This window comes from Nuphar pumila, chromosome 10, assembly GCF_984573655.1.
Source record: "Nuphar pumila chromosome 10, dmNupPumi1.hap1.1, whole genome shotgun sequence".
Taxonomy (NCBI): Eukaryota; Viridiplantae; Streptophyta; class Magnoliopsida; order Nymphaeales; family Nymphaeaceae; genus Nuphar; species Nuphar pumila.
Window position 1 is genome coordinate 96,019,987 of NC_143258.1, and position 21,686 is coordinate 96,041,672.

The following is a 21,686-nucleotide window of genomic DNA, read 5'->3' on the forward strand; positions in this document are numbered from 1 at the left end:
GGACCGGGGTGGGAGCGGGGGGACAAGGTCTCCACCCCTGCCCTATCTCAAAATCCGAATATCCATCTCCGCCTCCATCCCTGCACGTGGATGGATTTTAACCTCCACCCCCGCCTTCATCCCCGTTTCATGTCTTCCATCCCTAGTCCAAACGGGGGTGAGGCATGGCAGGGCCCCGTTTCCCCTCAGTCTATTGTCATCCCTTGAAGGATTGGGGATGGGGAAAGGTGGGGATTGGGACGAGGACAGGGCGGGGTGGGGGAAAGCGTAAGTCCATCCCCACACAGGGATGAATTTTAACCTTCATCCCCGCCCCCATCCCCATTTCATGCCCTTCAACCCCGGTCCAAACGGGGCGAGGCGGGACGGGGCTCCGTTTTCCCCTGGTCCACTGCCATCCCTACTTATTGAGAGAGAGAGAGATGAAAGTCTTGATCATGTCTTAAATGTTAGTTCACGTAATCAGCTACAAGCATCAAGTCTTGCAGCCTGGATACTAGGGAGACAAGAAAAGTAAATCTAAAGAGAAAATTTGTTAGTAGTTTTTGCCATGAAACAATCAAAATTAGCGTGTTCATACCTAACCAAAGAAGGTATCATTAGTTGCATTAATTTTTTAGAAAAATAAACATTTAAAATAAAGGTGGTTTTCCAACGAAGAAGAGAGTAGTTTAACTGTTTTAAGTGCTAGTAACAAAAATTGTGACTGAAAAACTGATTTACTCTTGGAATATCTGAATTGGAGTATGCCGTATTCAATTAAATATCGAAAAATATGATCTGGAGGCCATTTTTACCAAACAAAGCATAGAAATCACACTTGGAGAATTAGATGTTTAAAAAATTCCTTACCAAGAGGATAGCAAACATTACCCCGTAGGTAAATTATCCTTAACCCCGCTTTGTACCCTAACCGATTATGCACCCAAAACCTGAACCGACCCGTACCCGGCTCGACTATATACCTGAACCGGTTCACTCAGCAGGGTTCAGACGGAGTTTAGGCAAGTATTTTTAACTTGGAATTTAGAAAGTTTCCTTGGAAAAGGAAACCGTTGCATGGTCGATTGACGTTTCCCATGAAGATCATTATCACTTCATTGTTTGGCAACACTCTCAAAAACCCATCTTGCTTTCTCTTGGCTTCTATCTCATCTTCTCTCTAATTTCTTTTCTGCTTGCAGCTTTTGAGAGTTGAGACTTGAGAAGAAATAAACAGAAAAATGACCATTGCAACAGGATCTCTCTCTCTTAAAAGAGAGTTCATCTATCATGGAAGAATCTGTTTATTGCACTTTTTTTTAGGTTTTACTAGTCATGTTGATCATATGATGTATGTAGCATAGTTGTTAATGCCAAAATTCTGTTAAGACACGAACCTATAATACCCAAACCCGTTAACCCATAGGGTTCTATTTTTTTCAGTCATACTCAGTCCCGAACCCGACCTGAATCAAAACGGGTCTATTAAAGACCCGAACTGATTATTACTGTACCCGATGCATACCCAAATCCGTTAACCCATATGGGTGAGTTAGTTTGGGTCTTACATTTAGACCCGATTACACTCCTAAAACTCACATGTAGACCTAGTCTCGGTCTCACATGAACCCGATCCATGCACTAAACCCAGTTCGTAGGTACTGCAATCCTCCACCGAAGGTGAAAGCTGAAAAGAAAGATTTCCTCTCTTTTTTTATTAATTACAAATAAAAAGTAAAATCAAAGACGAAGTGGGCAACCTCTCTCTGAGCTCTCATGGCGTATCCTCCCTTCCCCCGATGAATCGATACGAATAACGATTTTAGGGTTTTTCAAGGTTTTCATAATATGTGGTTTCAGTAATTTGGTGACTCCGGGCACGAATTTTGGTTTTTTTATAGAATGCAGAGGTGTTTTCTGTCTTCAGAACCCTAATTTTGGAGTTTCGGTTTTAGGGTTTTGCTGTTTGCTGGATTTGTAGGGACAGTTTGGAAGGATTCTGATTGGTTCTGAGAGAGGATTGAAGAGTGTAAAGAGAGCGGTCTCCATGGACGCCAGGAAGGGCGGGCGGGCGGTCATCGACCCGAAGGTGCGGCAAGTTGGTTTCGTGACGGCCTCCGACCAGGTGCGCTCCGCCCCGGATTCCGCCACGGCGGAGGAAGTCGTGCCGTTGATCTCTGATATGTCTCCGACCGGGAACACGCTCTCCCCGGTGATGATCCCTCTTCCCCGGCATTCCGTGGAGGCAGCAGCGCGGGCGGTCCCCGTCCCGGTGCCGTTGTCGCCTAGCCGCAGGACGAGAAACAACCTGCCTGTCGGGAGCTACAAAGTACCGGACTATCTGTTGAGCACGTCGCCGCTGGCTTCGCCCTCGAGCAGGACCGAGAGTGTTCCGTCCATTGAGTTCTCGGAGGAGCCCTCGCCTCGTTGGGTAGCTAAAACGGTGTCCGTCAGCGTCGTCGGGGACGGGAATGTGGATGGTTTTGTGCAGCATTCTGCCTCCCCGCCGGACGCTGGTTTTCCCAACACAGGCAATTTGACTGCTGTTTCAATGGTGAAACTGCCTCCGGAAGTTAAAGGTAAACCCTTTTCTCACTTCTTTTCAATCCATTTGTCTCTACAGTTCATTTTGGGGTAACAATTTCAGAGATGTCAATGTGAATATTGTTGTGACATTTATGAGGATAGTTTTTTTTTTTTTGCATATTGAAAATCCAAAAATTGTTGTTGAATTCTATATCATGTTTGGGCGTTGGTAAGTATAAAGAACAAGACTCGTATAAAGATTGTTGTTTCTTTATCTTTGTCTGTGAGAGAATTCACATAATTGGAGAGGTTCACTTTTAGTGGGTGTAAGTAAACGAGTAAAGGTTAATTTTAAACATTTTGGTTATTAGGGGGCGGATTATTGTTCATCATATTAGCATAAGAATCCGTAGAGAAAATGGCCATATTGATCCTCCCATAAGCATAAATCTTGGTAGAAAAGGTACCGAGAATGATACAGCGATTCCTATACAAGGAGGAAAGGAAGTTGGTGGCCTGATGACAAGGGAGCTGGCGACAGAAACCCCAGTGTTGTCCATTTTTACTTCTTTGATCCCCCAAACCTTCTTTCTTTCCTGTCAGTTCGACTAACCTGAAGCTTCAAATCAATTAGGTTCAGATAACTCATCTTTCAAGCCATCCGTCTCTGCCTTGTCATCTGTTTCGCTTGGGTGAAGGTGGAAATCCATACCGTGTGCATGTATGCTTGCGCGTGCGTGAGCGTGTGTCTGTGTGTGCATGTGCATGAATGTTATATGTGTGTGTGTGCACTTATGTGCCTGTGTGTGTGTGTATTGACATGTGTTTTCTGGTAGTTTGACTTTGACCTGCATGCTTATTCTGCTACTAAGAACTACCTTAGTGATAAGTCTACAATACATTGGACACGGAGAACTTGGATTTGGTTTTACAACAGGCAGACACTCATCATTCTTGTTTGGCTTCTTTTCTTTTCTAAGAGTTTTCAAAGTTAGCCAGTGAGAAATTGTTATTATGACTTTAAAACAATAGTTTGAGTTAATTCAAGTGTTTATCTTTCACCCAGAAGTGAGTACTGTAGGATCAACAGCGGCAGAAAGAGGCAATGCAAATTCAAAGCCATTGAAAGAGAGGACTTCTAAAGGAGAGAGACGTGCTCTTCAAGAGGCCCAACGGGCAGCGAAGGCTGCAGCAAAGGAGACAGGTATCTTTTCAAGAGCAAATATATCTTTTCAGTTTCTTTGATTGTTTATGAAACCTTATGCAATGAGATGATGGATGAAAGACCAAGAAAACTAGACCGTGTGGAGATATTATATGTAAACTAGTCAGAAACACAAGTGAATCCTGCCAATAAAGAGAATTACAGAGTGGATATTGGGAAAATCAGGTGTGAATGGCTTGACTAACCTTGTTCAACTAAGGGATGTTCTAACTTTTATTGGGTCTGGGTGGTATTTTTTTGGTCGCTATGATACTTTTAACATGCATGTTTGAAGCTATATTGGTTACATGTTGAGACTACTTATTAGGATTGCCAGCTCAACAAATGTACCTTCATGCCCTAACTTGGTTGAGAGAATTGAGAGGAACTATAAACGTTGAAGGTGCTGATATGATTCAGAATGCTCCACTATTGATGTAACCTATAGATTAGGCTACATCATCTTAGCATCCAACCATAGGCAAGCATTTTGTCGCAAATATCTTCTTCTTCTTCTACGCCTTCATCCCAAAACAATTGGAGTCAGCGATGTGAACCAAAACATTGTCGCAAATATGTTAAGAGAAAATTATAACCAGAGAATTCATAGTAGAACTCTAACGCCCCCAAAGATCTCAGACTTGTAACTTTTTGCAAAATGTTTGAAAGCTTTGTGATCATTCCTTTTTTATAATTTAAAATGGCAGTTCAGTGGAAAATGGTATTTAAAATAACAAGTCAATGAACCTTGGACGCATTACAGGCTAACTTTTCTTTATACAACGGATTTGTGTCTTTGTATATTCATTGAAAATATATAGATTTAAAAAGAGGTTTTTAGTAATTAAAGCTTACATGAAAGTGAAATTTCAAAGAAACTTTTATACCAAATTACAAAATGTTCTCAGGAGCGAAACATCAGGGAAAGAGTCTCATCTTGATATCATCACGTCATTGTGCTATCGCTTGTCGTACCGACCTAATCATCACTTGTACCCGTGAAACATGTCAGACTTATAAAAATCTGTTAAGTGCATAGATATCAAAAATCAGAAGAAAACTAACATATGTGTTGTTCCTTTCGTGATGTGCAATTCAGAAAAAGTAAAATGAACACAATAATCTTGTTTCGATATTAACTATCTTGAGGGTACGCGCAGGAGAAAATATAGAAACAACTGAGACTGCCTTGGGTTTATTATTCTATGTATTTTTTATACCACAGACAATTAGTTGAGTCCGCTCCTAAGGAGACGGCTAGTGATAAAAAAAGAATTCCCCAGAGGCATATAAGGCAAGGGATGCATCCAAACTTTTGCAGAAGCCTATGAGATCTATCACATAGGATAATTTTTGGTAGTCCTATCTCCTAACTCCGATGACCGGGGATACCAAGTTCAATTGCTATTCGAGGAACGTAGTTGTTAACAACCTGTCCATCAGAGTTTTTGTACCATTACATCCTCTCTCTTGACGAAACTAAAGAGATGAATGGGTATGTCAGGTTCTATTTTAACTGACGACTCATTCTACATGTTCTGGTCTTTCAAACCAACTCGAGCATCTTGCCTATGAAGGCGATCATCACCATTTATATGATTTTCTTTTTATCATTGTGCATTTGCACGTTACGAAGTTACCATAAACCTTTCATCCAATCATCGTAGTACTGATATGCCGTGCATGTCTGATAGTACCACTACGATGAGAGGAATATCAGTTTCTAAAAAAGAAACCCCAACATCATTTAGAAATTTTCAAAGTCCCGTGCTTTAGGCCGAAAATATCCAAGTCATTTCAGATACCAAAACGAAGGACCGAGCACACGTACCACTTAGGACTACGTAGTTGAAACCTTTTCGTTACGTAGGTTTGAGGGAAAGACTTGATTGCGAATACACAAATGCCAAATACTTGTTTTGCTTTTTGAGACAACGAATAATATGAGCTTTGAAATCTCGCATGTAAAAACCTTTTCAAAATAGAACCTTGACGAGGATGCGTAAATCTACCTTTTTAAATGTATACATAATCTGAAGTAGGTAGAAGTACGAGTACCTTATAAAGTCATATATATGTATATAAAATACATATATAGTAAAGCATAAGCCTGTGCACATTGTAGCGCGGTGACAAAGTAAATGGCATAAAGCAAGGCTCGATGTGCGAAACCACACATCGAGCTAAATAAATTGCGTAAGCAACCCACGATGTACAAAATCGTGCATTGGCTAAATAAATTGCATAAGTAATGCACCATGTACAAAACCGTACATTGGCTAAATAAATTGCGTAAGCAGTGCACGATATACGAAACTGTACATTGGCTAAATAAATTGCGTAAGCACTGCATGATGTACGAAATCGTACATCGGCTAAATAAATTGTGTAAGTAGTATGCACATAACAACGCGGCGACAAAGTAAATGACATAATTTTAAATGAATATGAATACGCAAAACTGCATCATTGAGTTAAAAGCATATATATATATATATATATAAGTTAGAAGTATTCTATCATTTGTCTTCGTATGCAACTTTCTCGTACCATCGGAGATGGTTGAACTTGCTGACAATTCCGAGCGTAGGTTTTTATAGGCTTGTACCTTGGTAATCGTGTCTCGTCCATTACGCCGATGTAATGAGCTAAAAGATATTTTATCATGCTACAAAAAGAATGATGCAACAACTTAATTTGACAGAATAAGTAATGTTTGTGTTTTAGGGGTAGAACCCGTACCTAGTTCAAGCCGGGCGGAACGAGGCATAAAAAGTATTTGGTAGGGAACTTAGTTGACTAGGTTTGACCAAGCCGAACTCGGTTTGACTTAGCCGGACTTGGTACCAAGAAGATGGATTGTGCCAAACTCCACTCGATTGAGCCAAGAGGCAGCTCGAGGTTGCCTCTTGACCGAGTTGGGCTCGGGCCGAAGGGATCAAGAGACGATCGTGCCATGCTCAGTTTACCAACTAAGCCGTCTCGGTTTGAAAGCATGGACCGAGCTGAGCTCAGTTCAGTTCCAGCCGAGCTCAGCTCAGTAGGGTTAAGCACACAGAGGGAGGGGGTGGGCTCGGTGGTCAGCCCGAGCTTGGTATTGTAAAGGTGGTGGTAGATTCGGCGAAGCTAAAGGTGCGGTACCCGAGGTGGTGCACAAATCCTGAGATGAGCGAGGTCCGCCAAACTCGATAGCGACAGTGACTCGCGGATCACCCCATTCTACTTTTTTCTTCACGGCAAAAGGGACAGGGGAGATCCACCCCTCACCATGGAGGTGTAGGGAGGTGTCGACCCCCTCACAGTGGTCCCCTGACCACCCTTAAGGGAAGAGACTGGTAGGCTAGCCTCCGGCCAGCCTCTGAATAGAGGCAGCGAAGTCGGCGGCCCACGACAAGTGGGTCTGCCGAAAAACAGGGAGAAAGAAGGGAGAAACGGGGCAGCAGTGCGGGGAAATAGAGGAGGGAGAGGTGGCGCCACTCCGATAAGGGAGCAGCGGCACCTGAGTAGTGTTCGTTGCTTCTGGCAGGGTGGCGAGAAGCAGCAGCACCATGCGGTGCCGCCACTTTTGGGAAAGAGAGAGAGATAGATAGATAGAGAGAGTACCTGAGGAGGGGGGGAGGGGAGCAGCTGCTCTGTGCACTGGCGAGAGGAAGAAGAATACGAGGGGGGGGGACAGTGGTTTGTGCGCTGAAGAGGGGAGAGGCTCGGGGTCTGGCGAGAGGTGATCCCGGTGGGGGTCGAGTTTCAGGGCTCAGGGGAAAAGGACCGAGAGAGGGAGGGTGTCTGGCCTGTTTTCCAGTGAGGGAAGGGGACAGGGCATCGGGATTTGCAGAGGAGAGTCGGGGTTTGCTTCGTTCCTTTTTATAAAAAGTAAACCCCCCGGGGGGGGGGGGTCAATAGAACTGGGGGAGGGGGGGTTAAGGATCTGGATCCAACCTTGATCCAAAACATAATTTCTTTTTTTTTTAATGCAAGTCTTACAAGAACATTGGTTGGATGGAGTCCAAGTTTCACTGTTGGGGGCGTTTTTCTGTTATTGGCTATTGGACTTCTTTGTTTCCTATAACTTTTAAACTTTTTAATTGGTTTATCCTTGTCTACATGACTGCATGATATTGGTGCATAATCTTCTTATTCATTGCTTGATGTTTGCTGCAGGTGGAAGTAAACCTGCACCTCCCTCTAGTGGAAGGGCACCTAAAGATGTCAAGCCACCACCGTCCTCAAAAAAGAAAGATGGTGCATCTGTATTAGGCACTGTTGCAACCTCTGAAAGAAAGGCACCTGACCGTCTTCCTGAGAAGGAAAAGAAAAAAGAAGTTCCTCCCCCACGAATGCAGTTTGATGATACAGAACGGGTTGAAAAGGCAAAGAAGCGTGCCCTCATAAAACAGACTGAAAGTAGAAACCGAGTTGAGTTGTTTAGACATCTGCCCCAGTATGTGCATGGAACTCAGCTTCCTGATCTTGAATCCAAGTTTTTCCAATCTGATCATAGTCACCAAATGCATCCTGCTGTCTACAAGGTAGTTCTTCATTTCTTTTATGTAAAATGTGTTTATACTTTATCCATTGATCATCTAGTGCAATCTCTTAAGAGATGAAGGTGCTGTTTTTCTTTTATTGCTTTACCATTGCATGCTGCTTTCATTGTTCAACAATGACCCTAATTACTTTGATTCAAAGAAGCATACTAGTACCAATAATATCGCTGTTGTTGTTATTTACTGCTTTTATAGGTGGTAAAAAGATCTTCAGGTTCTATTACTGGCAATCCTAGTGGAAAATTTGTTCAGTCAAACAATGCATATGGTTATTGAGTGACTAGATAAGCTTGAAGTTAAGAAAACATTTTCTAGTTTGTTTGATGTACATCTGAATTTGGAAAGTAAGGTCAGAAATGCCATTGTAGGGGCTGCAAGCCCCAATATGTGGCCCAGTGTTCCTGGTGTACCAAGGTTCTTTTTAGTTGAACAGATTCTACCCCAGTGAATCAGATTGTTGGGCACTTCACAACCCGCAACCCACAACCTATGAACTTGGTGACTATGGTTCAGACTTCAGACCTCTTTAGGGTATCTGAGCTGGTCTAGGTGTGGTTATATGGGACTCTATTATTTACATTCCCTTACTGGAGGAGAGAGCTATACCAAGATAAAAGAACAACCTCCTTGAATTGACTTTATTACCTGTCTAACTATGTCACATAGGTACGGGTGCAAGTATGCAAGATACAGCACATGAATTTTGCAAAATTATGGGTACACACTACACACACACACAGTGTGTGTATCAAACACCATACAGGAATGGATGAAAACAATCTTTTATGCACACCTTAAAAATGGATGCATATGATCTCACATGACAGGTAATGGGATGGGTTTGGATTGAGTCAGATCCAAAACTGGTCTGACCCGTACACACAAAGTACTATTTATGTCACCCTTCTGGAAGTACCCATGTTACCTAGCTGGATAATGGTTTATTCGAGCTCAATTTCTATTAGGTTGATATACTGTGGAAACAGCACTGATGTTTCTGGGCTACAGATCTTATAATAATATGAATTGATATAGTCAGTTTACTCTTTAGTGTTCTTTTCATGGATTCTTGACATTCAGTCTCTGAGATCTAGATTGTATAATCTAGAATGGGTTATCTATCTAAAGGGATACTTGGGACATGCACAACATATTTTTCATGAAAAGCAAAAGGATACCCCCTAAAACATGTTTGAGTTAAAAGATAGGCCGAACAACAGGATGTACTTACGAAGCAAAAATATAAATGAAAAAGTAGAAGAAAATATGAAAGAATAAAGAAAGAAAAAGGGAACAAAAAGTTGACTGCTCCAATGATCACCTATAGTGGACAGGGTGCTTCTAAAGTAGTCTATTCATTACCAGCATTCACCTGAATATGTTCACAGGGACACTATAAGCCAGAATTCTCTCCCTGTCTCTCATGCGTGTGCATGTGCATGAGCGCATTTTCTTTTATCATTCCAGTGGTTATCATGTCTATTCTCTTTATGTTTATATACATTCTGATGTTACATTTTTTATTCAACCAATTGTCTTCAGGTGGCTTTGCAATATCTGTCTGGTGATATTTCCGGCGGCAATGCTCGTTGTGTAGCAATGCTTTTAGCATTTCAGGAGGCCATCAAAGACTACAGAACACCACCAGAGAAGGCTTTAGTGCGAGATTTAACTGCAAAAATTAATAGCTATGTTAGCTTCTTCATTTCATGTAGGCCTCTTTCAATCAGCATGGGGAATGCTATCAGGTTTCTGAAGGATCGGATATCTAAGCTGTCATTAACATTAACAGAGTCAGAAGCAAAAGCTTCGCTACAGTCGGATATTGATCGTTTCATAAATGAAAAGATAGTACTTGCAGATAAAGTGATTGTCGGGCATGCGGTGACCAAGATCAGAGATGGAGATGTGTTGCTAACATATGGCTCTGCCTGTGTTGTTGAAATGATATTTGCCTATGCTCATGAGCTTGGTAAGAAATTTCGTGTTGTGGTTGTGGACTCGCGTCCTAAGCTTGAAGGGCAGAAGTTGCTTAGGCGTTTGTTAGCAAAGGGCATCAGTTGTACCTACACCCACATAACTGCTATTTCCTATATAATGCATGAAGCAACACGGGTCTTTCTGGGAGCTGCTTCAGTGTTATCAAATGGAACTGTTTACTCGAGGGTTGGGACAGCATGTGTTGCCATGGTGGCTCATGCTTTTCGTGTTCCAGTGTTGATATGTTGTGAAGCTTACAAGTTCCATGAAAGGGTCCAGCTTGATTCTATATGCTCTAATGAACTTGGTATATAGTTTTCATATTCTTCTTTTGTTGCCTTTTATATATATATATAGTGAGTTTTAAGTTTTAACTGCACTAGGTGCATGTTCAAGAAAACCTATAAAGCATACATCTGTTAATTTTTTTTTTGCAGGTGATCCAGATGCCATCTCAAAGGTTCCAGCAAGAATGCACATGAACCATTTGGAAAATTGGGCTGATAATGAAAAGTTGCGTCTCCTTAATCTGATGTATGTATTTGAAGTAACAACACAAGAATTTTAACATTTGAAATTTTGTTGCTTTGTCTTAACTTAAAAATCCATTGATTCTGGTTTTCTCTGAAGCAGTTATGATGCAACTCCTTCAGATTACGTGTCGATGATAATAACAGACTATGGCATGGTAAGTGATCTGTTTAGTTTTCCATACACTGATCTTCATCGGTCATGTGATTACTATGTTAAATGAAGTAAGAAATGGTTTGATGCTGTCTTTTGGTATATCTTTGTGCTGGTATGCGTCTCTTGATGTTTGAAAATGGGAGGCCTAGGAGGATCTCTGTGAAACGTGATCTTGACTTGCTTGTAGATCAGAAAAAACATTTGCTAATACTAGACGTAAGTCTCTAAGGCGATGGCTATCCATGTAAATGAAGATGTGCTAATTTATAATATTGAATTCTATTTGTCCATTTAATATTTTTTCAGACACACGCCCACCCTTACTCGTGTTTTTGATGTCAATCTTGAAAACAAACAGGTTTAAGGTTTGTGCTTACTCTTGCAACTAACTATTAAAGAAGGTATTTAGCAAGACGAGTGTGAGACACATGCAAGTGGCTCAACTGTTTTATCACCCTAGCAGTTGCCTCATGAAGTATCTCAAGTGAATCATTAGTAAACACAAGCATAGTCCAGTTCAATGCATGTATTTAACTGTACTAAATATCTGTTTGTGCATGTTATTTTAAGAAAATAGGTCCAGATTATCACAAACCACTTTACATGATTTCCCTTACTGTGTCTATCATTAATTATCAGTGATGTTGCTTGTTATTTTTAAATTCTTGATTACTACAACTAATTTCTTTGTTAGGTAACATGATAGTGTTACAAGTTTACCAAAAACATAAAACAAAAACAAGTCCAAGAGCAAAAAAGGCAACATCACAAATATCATGCTAATATATTTGCAAATGCTACCTAGGAAGCTGCAGAATATGGGACAAAAGTCAGTACATGAAATACGTTGTGCTGTCGCTCTTGCTACAGAGGGATTGTAAACTAAGATGCCAAATCCCGTTTACATACTTTAAGTGAAGTGAGTTACAGCTGTAATTTGTCAGATTAGGTTGAGATATAGATTTTCAAGAATATAGTATTAACTGGAAACATCTATACCAGATAGGAAGCCTGGTCTTGTAGAAGCTGAAACTGCTCTAGAAGATCAAGTGTTCGATCAGAAATTTTTATCTTATAGAATCTTGGTCCTCCTGAAGCTGAAGACCTGATTTATGTCTTTGGTACATGCTTTTTGTTATCTTTCCATGTATACATCCTTGAATATTTAGTCATCTCATTTATGTACTATTTGCCTGCTTTATGTCTCTGGTACATGGGTGCCTTCTGCTTCCACTTCTGTACTATTTGATGCGCTATTAACCATTCAACATGAGGTTTGTTATGTCAATCCTCTGCTTCTGACGAAGTTGAGTGCTGCCTTTTTCTATGAAACATACTAGCCCAAACCCACAATAATTGTGACATGTATGCTATCAAGGACTGGAACTTCAATAACTTGTACTGCTTTCTTGTAAGCCAAGCATAATGCTTCCTTATACTAACTAAATATACTTATCAGAAGTCCTGGAGATATAGCCAACCACATATAATGAGTGCCGAGCTAGAGGTAGTCAATGGCCATTTGAAAGCATATGTGCATCAGGGTGATGGATATGCACAAGAAACAAACGTTTTCACCAGATAGGAGAATGCGAAGATGAGTTAGGCTGGAAAGAAAGTTGCACAAAGAGATGAATGAATGACATATGAAGGCCAAACATGCCTATATCCTAAAGAGAAGCCAGGGGAGAAGAAATTAAGGATGGATGAAGGCTCTCAGAATCTTTTGAATTAGAAGTTTCTATGATATTTGGTACATGGTCAATGGAGTAGGGAAATGGTCAATGGAGTAGGGAACCAGGTGGTAGGAACTTTTCGTGGTCACAGTTAGGGATGCATACGAGCCGGGGTTCAAACCGAGCTTGGTCTGGCGTGGCTTGGCTCTAGAAGAAAAACTAGTTGTTCAAGCTCAGCTCGAGCCAAGCTTGAACAACCTTTGCCCAGGAACGGCTCAAGCCGAGCTTAAAAAGTTTTCAAAGGTTTTGAAAATTGTGTAAAACACTTTTTGAAAGAGAGCAAAGTGGTGGGATTTGACCCCACGGCACTTCCAACAGTGACCAACAACTTATATGTTAAGGTAAGACCCCTCTGTGTCCACATTATGAACAAAGTTATACACTGCCGGTCCCAAGCCCGGATAAAGGAGGAGGGTTGCGGTAGGCCTGTGACAGCCAACATAAAAACTTTGTCATACCCTATGAAAACGAACCAATATGAGAATTTCATTGGGGCGTTCCCTACTGAGCGACGTGCTGTACTCTCTAGGCCCGGAGGCAGTGATAAATGGGCAAGGGTTGCTAGGTCGTCGCCCAGAAACGACGTGTCACACCGGCGCCCGTGTGTGGTGTCAAATAGGCAAGGGTTCCCTCACTTTGTTGGACGGGTGGGGGTAAAGAAGTTAGTTCAAGACCATAAAATTAGGTTAGCCACTTGGAACATAGGGTCTTTAACTGGTAAGTTGGTAAGTTAGTAGATGTTATGTGTAGGAGAAAGATTGATATTTTATGTCTTCAAGAGACCAAATGGGTAGGTGAGAAAGCAAAAGTGATAAAACCTTGGGGATATAAGATTTGGTATACAGGAATAAATAGGAATAGGAATGGAGTAGGGATTGTTATGAGTCGTCAATTTATAGATAATGTAGTTGAGGTCCGTAGGAAGGGTGATAGAATTTTACTTATTAAATTAGTATTAGGTACGAATATTATCTATGTCACATGGGTGCGGGTGCGGGTGCGGGTGCGGCACAATTTTAAAATTTTTGGACACGGGGACTCGGCAAAAAAAAATATATATATATATATAATTTTATTTTATTTTATTTTTAAAATGCCACAGCACAGTCCGTGTGACTGTGCACAGTCACAGACTGTGCACACTGCACAGACTGTGCACTATGCACTGTGCACACTGCACACACAGTCTGTGACTGCAGCACTGTCACTCTTTTTATATATATTTTTTTAAATAAAAAATATAAAAAATTGGTTTTTTAGGGACATTTTTGGACTCGGTCAAAGTTGACCGAGTCCAAAATGTGGACGGACTCGTTGACCGAGTCCGACTCGGCGTTGACTGAGTCCGGGCCGAGTCCGAAGCCGCACCCGTGTCGGGGCGTGTCGACTCGGGTGCGGCACCTCCTTAGCCGAGTCCGTGTGACATAGGATATTATTAATATTATTAGTGTTTATGCACCTCAAGTAGGTTTAGATGATTCCATTAAGCATCACTTTTGGGAAGATTTAGATGGAGTAGTACAAGGGATATCTTATGGAGAAAAGCTTTTCATCAACGGTGACCTTAATGGACATGTAGGCATTAGTAGGGATGGATTTGAGAGTATCCATGGAGGCTATGGTATAGGAGAAAGAAATGAAAGTGGAGAAATGATTTTAGATTTTTGTTTGTCCTATGATATGATCTTAGCAAACACTTGGTTTAGGAAGAGGGAGTCTCACCTAGTAACATTTAAAAGTGGGGTTAATACGAGTCAAATAGATTTTTTCCTACTTAGAAAGAGAGATAGGGGTTGTTGCATCGATTGTAAGGTTATACCGGGAGAAAGTGTAGCTACACAACATAGAGTCTTAATTTTAGATCTTAGAATTAGACAATGCCGCAAAAGGGATAGACATAGGATAGATCCTAGAATTAAGTGGTGGGCACTGAAAGGAGCTAAACAAGGAATGTTTGTAGAGAAGGTAGTTAAGGAAGCTGATTGGTGTCTCGAGGAGGATTCAGAATCAATGTGGAATAAGATAGCGGGTGGCATGAGAAAAGTGGCTAAGGAGGTATTGGGTGAGTCTAAAGGCGGTGCACCACTAGGTAAGGATACATCATGGTGGAACGAGGATGTCAAATTAGCTATTAAGGTTAAAAGAGAGTGTTATAGAAATCTAAGTAAGAGTCGTGATAATGAGAATTTGGAGAAGTATATGATAGCAAAGAAGGAAACTAAAAAAGTTGTTCGAAACGCGAGGGCTAAGGTATATAAGGAGGTTTATGACAAGTTGGATACCAAAGAAGGCGAGAAGGATATTTATAGGCTTGCAAAGATGAGAGATAGGAAATCGAAGGATTTGGGTATGGTTAGATGTATCAAAGATGAAACGCAAAGGGTTTTAGTCAAAGATGAGGAGATTAAGGAGAGATGGAAAGATTATTTTGATAAGCTATTTAATGATAGTCATGCTCAAGATCTTGGAGACTTCTCCATTCCTTTTCATGAGATAAATCGTGACTTCATGCGCAAGATTCAAAAGAAAGAAATTGCAGAGGCTTTGAAGAAAATGAAATCAAGAAGGGCAGTTGGCCCAGATGGTATACCTATCGAGGCTTGGAAATGCTTGGGAGAGAAAAGTTTAGAATGGTTGACAAATCTTTTTAACTTGATTTGGCGAACAAATAAGATGCCTAATGAGTGAAGGAAGAGTACTTTGGTGCCTTTATATAAGAATAAGGGTGATATACAAGATTGCACAAACTATCGTGGTATAAAACTCATGAGTCATACTATGAAACTTTGGGAGAGGGTGATTGAGTCTAGGTTGAGGAAGGTTGTCATGATATCGGAGAATCAATTTGGTTTTATGCCTGGAAGATCAACTATGGAAGCTATACATCTTCTTAGACAACTTATTGAAAGATATAGAGAGAGGAACAAAGATTTGCATATGGTTTTTATTGATTTAGAGAAGGCATACGATAGAGTACCTAGGGACGTTCTCTGGTGGACAATGATGAAGAAAGGTGTTTCTCTCAAGTACATTAGTATAATTAAAGATATGTATGAAGGAGTAGTAACCAATGTCCGCACTTGTGGAGGGGTGACAACCAATTTTCCGATAACGGTTGGGTTACATCAAGGATCTGCTTTAAGCCCTTTCCTATTTGCGATAGTGATGGATGAGCTTACGAGATCAATTCAAGAAAATGTACTGTGGTGTATGTTGTTTGCTGATGATATTGTTTTGATTGATGAGTCTAGAGCTGGGGTTAATGCTAAGTTAGAATTATGGAGCCAGACATTGGAAGCTAGAGGTTTTAAGTTGAGTAAGAGTAAGACTGAATATATGGAATGTCGGTTTTCTAAGCAACGAAGTAGTGATGAGAGTGTAGTGAAGCTTGGTGAGCAAGAAATACCGGTGAATGATTATTTCAAATATTTGGGATCCATCATTCAAAAGTATGGAGAAATTGATGGAGATGTAAATCATAGGATAAAGGTTGGGTGGATGAAATGGAAAAGTGCAACTGGAGTGCTATGCGATCGTAGAATGCCATTGCGGTTGAAGGGAAAGTTTTATAGGACGACTATTAGACCCGCTTTACTATATGGTACGGAATGTTGGGCTGCCAAGAGACATCATATTCAAAAAATGAGTGTAGCTGAGATGCGGATGCTTAGATGGATGTGTGGAAATACAATAAAAGATAAGATTCAGAACGAGGAGATACGTAAGAAGGTAGGTGTTGCACCCATTGAAAATAAGATGCGAGAGAATCGTTTACGGTGGTTTGGACATATTCGGCGAAGGCCTAATGATGCTCCAGTTAGAAGGTTGGAGAAATGAGAAAATATATTAGTTAAAAGAGGTCGGGGTAGGCCTAGGAAGACTTGGATGGAGATGATAGGAAAGGATATGAATGCTTTGAACCTCACCGAGGACATGGCTTTGGATAGAAATGATTGGAGGAAAAGGATTCATGTGGAAGACCCAAAATGATTTTCTTTTTTGGTTCATATCGCTGACCCCAATTGTTTTGGGATGAAGGCGTAGTAGTTGTTGTTGTTGTTGTATGTAAGCCGAGCTTAATCAGACATACTGAGCTGGACTGCCTGTTCAAGCTCTGCTCGTGTACGTGTACCGTGCCTGAACCCTTGTTCAAGTTTGGCTCATTTATTTTTTTGAATGAGTTCGAGCCGAGCTTAAACGGGTCGAGCCCGAGCTAACTCAACTCATTGTGCATCCCTAGTCACAGTTTGTCAATATTTAGCTAGAAAACATTTTGAATTTAAAGAGGGACCAGAAGTTTTCAAGTAATTGGACTATATTAGGTAGAGTCCTTCACTTAAATGCTATGCCACATGTGTGCGGGTGCGACACGGGTGCGGCGCAATTTCAAAAATTTTGGACACGGGGACTCGGCTATATATATATATAACAATAATTCTAGTAAACAATTAAAATTAATGTAAACACATCTATGGGCCATGGTTAAAGGAAAAAAAACTTGAAACTATGACCTTGTGAAATGGTCCATAATCTATACTGGTCCAATTTTTGAAATGACCCCTTTACTATAGCATTCACATCTTTGTGATCTGATCAGTTTTGACATTCAAATGTTTAAACTTTATACGTTAACAGTTGCACAGACTGTGCAGTGTGCAGACTGTGCACAATCAATGACTGTGCAATGCAGTGACTATGCAGTTGCACAGTCTGTGAATGTGCAACTGCATTGCACAGTCTGGTTATATATTTAAAAAAAAAGATATATAAAAAATGATTTTTTTGTCCTAAAAATGGACTCGGTCAAAGTTGACCGAGTCCAAAATGTGGACGGACTTGGCCTCAACTCGTTGACTGAGTCCGACTCGGCGTTGACCGAATCCGGGCCGAGTCCGAAGCCGCACCCGTGTCCGCACCCATGTTGGGACGTGTCAACTCGGGTGCGGCGCCTCCCTAGCCGAGTCCGTGTGACATAGCTTAAATGACGTGCCAGCTGTCACACAGACTCTTTAAAAGAGTCAAAGCACCAGTATCAACATGACTTGATGCAGGTGCAGGTGGGGTGAGGCATCGGACGTGGCAGGACATGGGTCTTGCAGTGTTGGGTGTGGTCAACTGCACCCAAGTTCGAATCGGTCCAAAACTGGGCATGATTTTGAAATTGCCGCTGTTCACATCTGCAACCATATGACATAGTGTACCAGTCTATTTTGACTTTGGCAACAACCCTCATGTATTCTTTTATTTTAGTTTTAGTGGCCAATTGTAGGCTTTCAAACCTCTCTCTCTCTAGATATAATTGCACACTTATATTACATTTTACAAAATGCTCTACATATGAGGAAGACTGTCAATTATGAAAAGTAAAAAATGTAAAAGATATATAATTAACTAATAATTAATAATAGAAAAAGTATATAGTTAACATTTGATGTTTTTGACCACGAGTGTTAACCATGTTTACTGGATTATAAGATGGATAAAATGGGTCAACACAAGTGTAAAACCCAGTTGGCGCATACCAGAAATATCTAAGTACCAATGCTGGCATGACATGGGTACAGGAGCCTGTTAGAAGTACTGAATGTTACAATTACAAAGATGGAGATAACAGTGGATGAGGTTGAGGTGTGTCCTAGAGTGTGCTGGAATATCAAACCCAGCTAATCCATATTTAACGACAATGCTATATTATAGCAGGCTCAATGTCGTATCTCCAATTTGGATCATTAATTCACTAACCTGCTAATCTTTTAAAGGATTGCCCACTTAGACACGTTCCCTTATTGGGAATAGTGGAATAGAAGGAGCAGCGGCCCCAGCCTCAACGTCTTGTCTTCTTCTTCTTTGTTTGTGCTCTGGATCACCTAGTGATACCTATTCTATTATGGTATCAGAGCAGGAGCATGTTTGTTCGCGTTCACGTCTTAAGATATCTTGAGCTTCTTTTTCCTGTTTGCCTCTTTTCGAGTTTCTTTTCTTTAAATTCCCTTTATGTCATAAGCCTTTTCTTCTCCTTATTCTTTCTCTTCCTTAAATTTTTCTTGGTATAAATATTCAAAATCTGTTTTGACTGCTGCCATATATCCTTGGTCTAAAATTGTTTTCTGAGCTCCAGTTTTGAGGTCAATCCCAGTTTCTTTCTTATTATCTTGACCTCATAAAATATTTCAGCAACATGTTATTCTTTGTGCCTTGTTTTGGATCTAAAACTCCGCATACTTAGATTTTCAGTTTTCTTTGAGTTTCATATGTCACGTCACCTCCTTTGAAGAATCACAAATTATTTTGGTTAGAAACATCAAGTTTCTGATCAAAGTGGTTCCGATACGTGCCTACTGTAACATTTTGACCTAAAATGGTGGGCAATTTTTTTATGTGACAATATGAATCCTCTCTACTTTCTTTTTCCCATTATCTATTGTTCTTATTTTTTTTCTTTCTTACCCATGGATCCAAACCCACATTTGTCCCTATCTTCTACCTTTTTACTCCAATTAGTCTCTGAAAAACTAAACAATTCCAATTTCCTAACTTGGAAGAGGCAAATAACTCTTTTCATTAGGAGTTAAGATCCCTTTGAACACCTTGATGGGTCCATCACCCCTCCATCAGAGTATATTCTCAAAAAGGAAAAGGATAACACATAGGTTGTGATTTTTTTGTTCATGTTAGAAATCCAGACTTTATTTCATGGATCAGGCGAGATCAGGCATTTTCATGGATCAGGTGAGATCAAGCATTGGTTGCCTATATTATATCCACTTTGTCACGGGAGGTCTTTATCAGAGTACTCGATGATTGTACTGCACTGCAACTCTGGACTAGACTGGTCCAGGCATACTCTCAAATTTCAGAATCTAGGATAATGTTTTTGAAGAGTGTTTCGGAATTTGAAGGGGTCTATGTCAATCATATATCTGAATAATATGAAGGGCATCTCTAACCGGCTTGCTATAATTGGCAATGAAGTATCGGATAAGGATATGGTTACCTTGATCCCGAATATCACGTCTTCTCCACCACCCTACATTACTCAACCTTGCTTCCTACATTTGAGAATTTGAGGGCAAAATTATTGCACTATGAGATGGCTCTTCTAATTTTGATTTCTCTAGTGAAACCCAAGAAGTCCTTGTTTCTAATGTTTCACGAGGACGTGGAAGTGGTGGATACTTTATAGGCAGCAGAGGACATGGACGTGGTGGCAATCAGGAAAGCCGAGGTATACTGCCCATTTGTAAATTTGTTGGTTATGCTGACAACTATAAAGAGTATACGTGCTGTGATATTAGAAATAGATGTATTCGCATTTCCAGAAATGTAGTATTTGATGAAAGTTTCTTTGAGTATGATTCTGCTGCAGAACAAGTCCAGAAAACAAAGGAGGGTAGCATTGGGTACTACCAGCCATGGCTAAGTCAAGACTATTTTTAAAATCAAATAAATTTTTTGTATCAAGAGGAGTTTTAAAAAGCCACACCCAAGAAAGGGATGCTTCTACCTTCCCTGAAGAAACTGCAGCCATAGATGGGAGATATAAAGAGGGCCATGTATATACTAGAAGAGGTACAAGGACAACTAGCATTGAAACTGAGGCATAAAGTATAGTTGATAATGAAGAGGGACAAGGATTAGGAAATATGGACATTCATGAAGACACCATCAGCATGTCTGATCAAGTCATAACACAATATGTGTAACGACCTAAAATATAGCCCAAATTTTGATATATATATATATATATATATATATATATATATATATTAACAACTAAACTATTCAATCCATTCCAGGTTAAGCATATCGGGTACATCACAGGGAAATCATAGCAACACTATTCATTCCATTACCAGTGAAATTCGATAGTAAACCAATGTTCAGAACATTACAAAAGCAGAAATGAAAATAACTAATCTAATTCTAATTCTAATTGTCCCGAGAACATAAAAAATTTGTGCAGCATGGCCCATACATCATCTTGCAACCGCTCTGGTTCCTCTATTCTTCACTTAAAAATGATAAAATAATAGGATCAAACTACAACCAGTCTGAGTAGTAGGATTATTATGATTATGCATGTGTACAATGAAACAAGGGTATGCAATGCTATTGGATATTCAATGAATTCTAAAGCTATGACATAACATGGAATAATTAAATGAATATTACAGGAAACATTAAGAGTATAATTCATTTCTAACATATGAATAAGCACAGAATATCATAACTTTCATATAAATAAAGAACATGAAATAATTAATCTAATTTTTCTCTTTATTTATCCTGCGGGTACTCGCAAGCCAAGGCAATCGTAACAGAAAGAACATTCGGGGGCTTGTTATGCAGTGTATTTTATTAACTCGAATGTGTAAGTAAAACTAAAATCCTAAGAGAGCGGTTTAATAACCAAGAGAACCTCTCAAAGGCCAAACAACAAGATGCATCCTAACTTCTGTAGAAGAATTTGGACTTATCACTTAGGACAAATTGCTAGTCTGAGTCCCTTAACTCTGAGAACTGTGAACCAACTAGCCATTGTCGCTTGAAATAAACAACAAATATTCTCGAAGTTGCATACCACCTACCCTCTCCAAGGTAAGCTCGAGTCTGAGTGAGTTACTTGTCTTATTGTTTAGATACTTGATCTCTCAGGAGTTCTACATAAATTGGAACCCCAATAACCCAATGTTACAGGTGCTCAAATGGGCAATTGATCATATAACAGTAGTTGCATGATCCTAGATATTCCCACCTTAGGTGGATAGGTTGACGAATATCAAATTATTCATGTAGTCCCACTCAGTGCGCTCTGGTACCTTTAAACCAGCGAACACTAGTGCCACGATACCTTAAAATAGTCCGGCATAATAAGAGTTATGAGTCCTTGTGTATTAGATTTTTAAGTCTTTTTAAGGGTATGTGTCATGCCCTTAAAACTTTCAATTGCAAGCACCTGATGCGGCAACCCATGTGTCTTCATTAAACTATTACTACACGACACCTATTTACATATAAGAGCATAAC

The 21,686-nt window shown here is 40.2% G+C and overlaps 1 protein-coding gene across 2 annotated transcripts in view; it reads left to right on the forward strand.

The window, feature by feature from the left end:
- The first annotated feature begins 1,741 nt into the window (after positions 1-1,741).
- Positions 1,742-21,686, forward strand: part of LOC149827463 (uncharacterized) — a 28,805-nt gene continuing 8,860 nt past the window's right edge. Inside the window, exons 1-6 of one of the 2 annotated variants that reach the window (XM_090019380.1) lie at positions 1,742-2,561; positions 3,575-3,712; positions 7,871-8,238; positions 9,799-10,543; positions 10,674-10,770; positions 10,870-10,924. In XM_090019380.1, coding sequence (XP_089875506.1) covers positions 2,030-2,561; positions 3,575-3,712; positions 7,871-8,238; positions 9,799-10,543; positions 10,674-10,770; positions 10,870-10,924 — 1,935 coding nt within the window. In that variant the 5' untranslated portion in view covers positions 1,742-2,029. The remainder of the gene's footprint in view (positions 2,562-3,574; positions 3,713-7,870; positions 8,239-9,798; positions 10,544-10,673; positions 10,771-10,869; positions 10,925-21,686) is intronic. The other variant, XM_090019381.1, reaches the window with a different exon arrangement.